The 6777-nt window shown below is 38.4% G+C and overlaps 1 protein-coding gene across 1 annotated transcript; it reads right to left on the bottom strand.

The window, feature by feature from the left end:
- Positions 1–2699: 2699 nt before the first annotated feature.
- LOC146004705 (uncharacterized) lies at positions 2700–5768 on the bottom strand. The gene is made up of 2 exons (XM_083143657.1): positions 5692–5768; positions 2700–4412 (listed from the first exon to the last, which is right to left on the bottom strand). The coding sequence occupies exon 2, from the start codon at positions 4400–4402 to the stop codon at positions 2759–2761; it is 1644 nt and encodes a 547-aa protein (XP_082999783.1). The 5' UTR covers positions 4403–4412; positions 5692–5768; the 3' UTR covers positions 2700–2758.
- Between the last annotated feature and the right edge of the window lie 1009 nt (positions 5769–6777).

The following is a 6777-nucleotide window of genomic DNA, read 5'->3' on the forward strand; positions in this document are numbered from 1 at the left end:
ATACTACGAGCAAAATTACTGTTTTGTATATTTTAACTTTTAGTTTCTTAGATATTAAACGAGAAGACAAAAATTTATGAAGAGAGAAGTAACATGCATTTCCTGAATTAAGCAAACTTTTTATTTCCTCTTTAATATAATTTTCATTTTTTAATATTACTCCTAAGTATTTGAATTTGGAAACTGGTACAAATGAGTTGTTATCAATAATTAGATTTTGATTATTACCTAACACTTGGTTTCGGCCTGTAAGCATATATTTAGTTTTCTCTTTGTTAACTTCCAAACCTATCTCTCTACCTGTTTTGAAAAATATTTTAGCATTATTCTTAATTGTATTCACATCATCCCCCAGTAAGTCTACATCATCTGCATATGCTAACAACTGAGTCACACCATTTAATTTTAGTCCTTCTTTAGTTTCTTTTACCTTCCTTACAGCATATTCTAAGGCAAAATTAAAGAGCATAAGAGATAATGCATCTGCTTGTTTTAACCCATCATGAATTGTAAATTTGTCAGACATATTAATACCCACACGAATTTTACTTTCTGTTTCACTGGTGCATATTTTTGTCATACTAACAAGCTTCTTAGGTATTCCAAACTCTACTAATATATTATATAATTTATCTCTTTTGACCGAATCATATGCTTTTTTGAAATCAATGAATAGCTGATGGACATTTTGATTATATTCCCATTATTTTTTTTTCAAGTGTCTGTCTGATGTGAAAAATTTGATCTGTAGTTGATCTGTTACGTTTAAATCCACATTGATAATCACCTATAATTTCATTAGCATATGGGGTTAGTCTTGTTAAAATAATGTTAGATAATATTTTATATGTTGTTGAGAGTAGAGAAATTCCACGGTAATTGTTGCAGTTCATTTTATCACCTTTTTTAAACACAGGAACAATTATGGATTCTTTCCACTGTTGAGGGATTTCTTCTTTATTCCATATTAAACAAATTAATTTATGAATTTGACATATTAATGAATTTCCACCATATTTAATTAACTCAGTTGGTATTAAATCAATGCCAGGTGCTTTGTTATTCTTTAGCCTTTTAATAGCATCTTTAACTTCAGTCAAGTTAGGTTCTGGAACTAAAGGTTCTGCTGTGTGGACTTCATTTACTTCTGATTTATCTCCTACATGGACATTTAAAAGGTCATTAAAGTAGTTCTTCCATCTATTTAGAATATCGCTTGGGTCAGCTAGAAAATCACCGTCTTTATATTTTATGAAGTTTACTTTAGGTTGCCACCCCTTTCTAAATTCATTTACACCTTTATATAAATCTCTGATATTTTTATTTTTGCTGTTTGTTTCAATTTCGTTAATTTTGCTTTTCAAGTAATCTCTTTTTTTACTTCGAAACGTGCGGTTAACTTCTCGCTTTATTCTATTATAATTGTTTAGATTTGTATCATCAGTTATTTAACCACCTAAGTCTAGCCTGATCTTTTATTTCTATTAGATTATGACATTCATTATCAAACCATGGCTTACTTTTTCTCGGTTTATGGTATCCTATACTTTCTTTAGCTGCTGATTCTATTGCATTACGTATGTGTTCCCAATTCTTATTTACGTCTGTTTCGTTTATATTTTCATCATCATTTAAATCCTGCAAAACATCAAATCTATTTGACAGTTTAATTTGGTAATCTTTCTTAATAAACTATATATATATATATATATATATATATATATATATATATATTGATAACTTGAAACCCATCTCCAGATATTTTTGCCAATATAATGCATAATAATGCTTATTCTTGCATTATTGTCCTGCCGTTAACATTTCTCTCTCTAAACATGTTTACATCTTGACTGAAATAAATACTGTATTACGCGTATCTCCTACAGAAGAACAAAGTTATTTCAGTATAAGAACAATTATCACCCATTATATGTATGACTTTGTGCCATGGAGGCAGATATGTGGTGTGGAGGTATGGTCGATCTCGGCCATACTGGAGATGATGCTATCAGCACCACGCTCTGGCCGCCTTTAACCCCTAGGTACGCATTTATTAGAGGCTGTCGGAAAATTCACACCTGAGCTCATTCACGCCGGGAATCTGTGGCAGTCAGACCAGACACCCTACCGATTGGACCATCATAACTTCAGTCTCTGTCGGTATCATTAATTAAATGTAATTAATTGAATCGTGGCTTAAGTGGTACATGAAGAGTGTACAGTGGTATCCATAAGTATTGCTCAGCAAATTGTCCATGACCATTTTCGTTGGTCCTTATCTTCACCATACGTATTGTTACGGACTGTATTTTTACGTATACTGGTTGAGAGGTGGTAAGCAGATTGTTTGGCGTTTTGTATCAGTTCTTGAAGCTGTCACTGCATAAAACAAAGGGAGTAGACGTGGTGATGAACAATGTGCTTGGTAATACTTATGAATCCCACTGTACGTGCTGTAGAGTCATAAATTTCAATGCGATCATTACAATCCAGAAGTGTTCTTGACTGTACAATATTCCGCCAAGATAACCGTACACTATTGTCCATCGCAGGGTTCATATATTTCATGCTTCGTTAGCCCCTCACACCCAACTTTCTTATGTGAGTGCCTTTGCAATCACGGCTTCTACAACTTGTATTCTTGATTGTCTCAACAAATTGCAAATGATTACTGCACACGGTGTTCTACTCGTCGTAAATTTATTTCTCAATGATTTCGTATTGTCTTCTACACACTACCGCAACAAAAATGATGTTTCTAATCTAGTGATTTAACTTGAATGGTAATGTCATCCATGTTTTCCCCGAGAAATTTCGTCGTTTTAAATGCAAGCTTCCCAACGTGCGTTATCTTCTTGAAAAACTGTAGGAAGTAACTAAGTTCGTCTTCACTGTGGAGGAAAACGGCTTCAACTAAAGTGAACACCTTCAAATTTGGAGATGTGGTGACATCGCATAGTTTCTCCAAGAAGCCTTTAGGCCGTGGAGATATGTCATACGCAAAGAACTGTTCCAGGTTAGGCGCAAACCTGATCAAATTGATCACAGCATCGCCAGTCACCTGCTCGCACAAGGACATCACTGAGAGAGACTCTAGCTGCAAGCTCATTGGTACTGCTGGAGCTAACCAATAGAAGTTAGTCCCGAACAGGAAACTCTGACGGATGTTAGGAAAGGCGTGGAGGATCGAACACAAGTTGAAGTCGCGGTGTTGATTCCCAAGACACAATTCAACCATTCTACTCCTGGTCTCCTCTGAGAGTGTCCAAAGATCCTCCTCGGCATAGGACGATAAGGAGTTGTTTATGGTGAGTGACCGCAGAGACCCGAAGACGTTCAACTTACTCAACGGCAGTGAAAATGTATCGCCCTTGTACTGGTTGTAGATCAGACGTGTGATACGAGGGCACATGGCTTGCATGGAAGTCAGAATGTCGTCGGTCATGCTCTGAACGAACACTGTGGTTAGGTTTAGCGAAGGGAGACTGAATCCTTTACTTTCCATGCGGGATTCGTTCCAGTTCTGCTTATACTGTGTGAAGAATGGTTCCAGGTCTGTCAGCTCAAGTGATCGTAGATTCGACGCTAGCCCAAGTACATTAGCGAGACCTCTGGGGGTGATTTTCATGGACGCCGTAAGTAGCAGTACTTTTAGTGTCTCGCAAAGAGGACTTTTTCGTCTTTCGTACAATCCAACTGGTCCTCCAGACGGTATCAATTCATCCAAAGATGGTAAAACATTCGGAACTGCCATTATTGAATTGCCCAAATCGACCTCTACTATACTGGTTCTCGACGGAACTCTGTACACGTTTTGGGTCAAGAGATATAAGCCTTTGTTCGTCACGTGCGAATTCGACACGTCCAACGCTTGAAGACGAGTGCAGTGTTCTCCTATGAGTTTCATAATCTCATTGTTGCAGATGCTCGTCAGGAATAACTTCACCAGATTTGCCGAAGCGAATATCTTCTCGAAGAGTCTCGTGTCTGCCAACTTGAAGCGAGGATTCAGAAGGTCCAATGACAGTGTTGTCAGCTGTTGAGACTGAGTTGACAAAATTCTCAGCAAACTATAGAGAAGTTTCGATTCGAAACTCTGAGACAATGTTAGCGAGAGATCCTTGAAGCCTTTGGAAAACAGTACCTCAGCAGCGAAGAGAGCAGCGGGGCAGGCATGATTGTGGTCTTCTATCATGTGAAGAGTTGTATCCAAAAGAGTTACCCGAACCGTTAGCGGTAGCTGTGAGCAAAAGGATCTCACCGACAGCTTAGCATTAGCAGATACACTCCCCGACCAAGCCGATATGATCATTTGCCCTATTCTTCGGCAAGCAGCCCTCTCCAGAGGCAAAACCTGAAGGTTTTTTGGTGCAAATATCCAGGTGAGTGGGAGTTCCTCCATTTCAAAGATCCTGAAATGTAATATTGGAGTGAGATTGGCATCACTATCTTCTCCCCTACATTTTAGACGTGTATCCAGCATGCTTGTTTGAAGGAAATCATGTCTTACACCCTCACAATGAAAGGTTTGGACTTCAGGGTAGCGTATTGTATTATGTGAATGTGTTTGGGAAACGCAGTCAATATGGGTGGCAATGTCCAGGAGCATTATTTAACAGAGGCTGAGGATCTATCCTGTCTAGTAGACTGGAGAGCGAACCTTCCATCAACAAATAATCAAATGTATTATTAACTTTCTCACATTTCCATTACCCTTTAATCTGCCAGTGGGATATTCTAAACAGGTAGTCCCTTAAAGGCATAATCGAAACACGCACTAGCAGTCAAAATAGGCAATTTTAGGCACTCTTGACTTCACGTATAGTTAATGATGCACCCTTAAACACAATAGGAGTTGTTGTTGTTGAGTTGGTGTTTTAAGTCCACTCTATGCACAGTAAGGCTAATCGGGACTGAACCTACAGTTTGAAGTGGGCTCCGAACCACTATGTGCCTCCACCGTACAAAACTAGGAGGGACATTCACACGAGATTTACTGCTTTGTGATGCCCCTTTGCTCTATACAGGAATTTCTATAAATTAATCAATAGCTCAATTCGGGCTGATTCCAGAATGCCAGATTTCGTGGAGAAAAAAGGAGAAAAGGATCATAATTCGAAATTTTGGGAGTCATCAAGCCACTCTGCGATTTTCGATCAATTATGGTCCTTTGAAGCACTTAATTGATTTAAGAATAGCGATTTTATGGTCGAAGTAATATATTAGTTGCATGAAGTATAATAATACAAAATGCAAATACGCATATACATTGATTGTCAAACATGAACACATTCGAAAACATAGTCAATGGTAACCATGTTATACCTTATACGTAAAGGGTATCTATAACTTACACTGAAAAAAATACTGGTGTTAAAGCGACTCAGAGAGTGGTTCCAGGCGGTATATACCACATTTTGGTCAACATTTAACTTCACTGGTATTGAAATGACGCAGACAAATGGTTGCAATCAACACCTTTTGACACCACTGAGGTTAAATGTTGGAGAAAATGTGATGTAGACCTCCAGGGACTCTGTGTCGTCGTTCTAACACCAACATTTTTTACAGTGTTTTGTCCCAAAATACACTAGTTTTTATAGTCCTGTAACATCCAAAACAAACTTAAAACAAGTCCGTCGATAAAACTAAACCCCTCGTGCAAGAAATGAGGAGCGAAAAAGAACTTACGTTTGTGATCCTAAGAGCAGTCGTAAGACATCAGTCTGAAATTTAAGAAGTTATCTGACGCTCTGAAGGCAAAATCGTAACTGTGGAGACAAGTGGACGCATTGTTAGCCTTGGAGATTATTAACATATTTTCGCTTATAAAGTGCACATTTTATTATTGTCATGCACTGTATCTGCAATGAAGACCCTCCAAGCCACCTACTAAAGTAAAGTGTGTTAGGTGGCCTAGCCATGAAGTGGTCGACATTCGATCTCGCCGCCGAAGTTCCCTGGTTCGAGTCCCGACCTGCTCCCAAGTGCTCTTTCTATCACTCATCACGTTCACCTATTCATCAACCATTCTCTTCGTCACGATTAGCCAAAAGTGGAAGATTAGTCTCGCTACATAGCAAAAATACGAAATATATATATACATAGTAGAGTCTAGAAAATCCGAGGCCAAAAAAATACTCAAAAAGCAATAAAAATCTTCGACAGCAATGCGCTACGTCGAACAACAGCCAGAGGCAACACTTATCAACGCAATCTGTTATTCAGACTATGGCGTGACATTGCTGCTTGGAAATGATGCAGCGCCATCAAGCAGAAGACACTTGACCATTTCTTTAAAGTATAAGTTCAAAATTGTATAACCATTTTCATTTCGTTTTTGAAAACTGTTCTTTTTCTTCCGGCTCTTCCAATGTTTCCAAGGTTATTCCGTATAGACCAAGTCTTTTTGTAAATCGTGGTAGCCTCGGTCCCGTCCACATCGAAATATCGGTAAAAATATTGTTTATGTCCAACATGATTCCCCCCATAGGCTATTTATATGAAGTTGGTGCTTCTGGGTTGGTCCAATCGTTACGGAACAAGGATTGCTGACTGTAACGAGGATATTCCGTAAGAAAGGCTTATCTTTGTAATTTCTTACTCGTTGATGGCGTCTTGTTTCGAAGCTACGAGCCTTCAACATTGTATTTTCTGTGCTGTATGTGGGTAACCATGGTTGTCACTGGTATTTTTTTCCTGCAGAAACCGCAAAACATCTTAAAATCGACGCTGCTCTATGGAAACACTGACAGGTGAACAGTGACTCCGGTTCGT

Source organism: Lepisma saccharinum, chromosome 22, assembly GCF_977018435.1.
Source record: "Lepisma saccharinum chromosome 22, izLepSacc3.1, whole genome shotgun sequence".
NCBI classification, from domain to species: Eukaryota; Metazoa; Arthropoda; class Insecta; order Zygentoma; family Lepismatidae; genus Lepisma; species Lepisma saccharinum.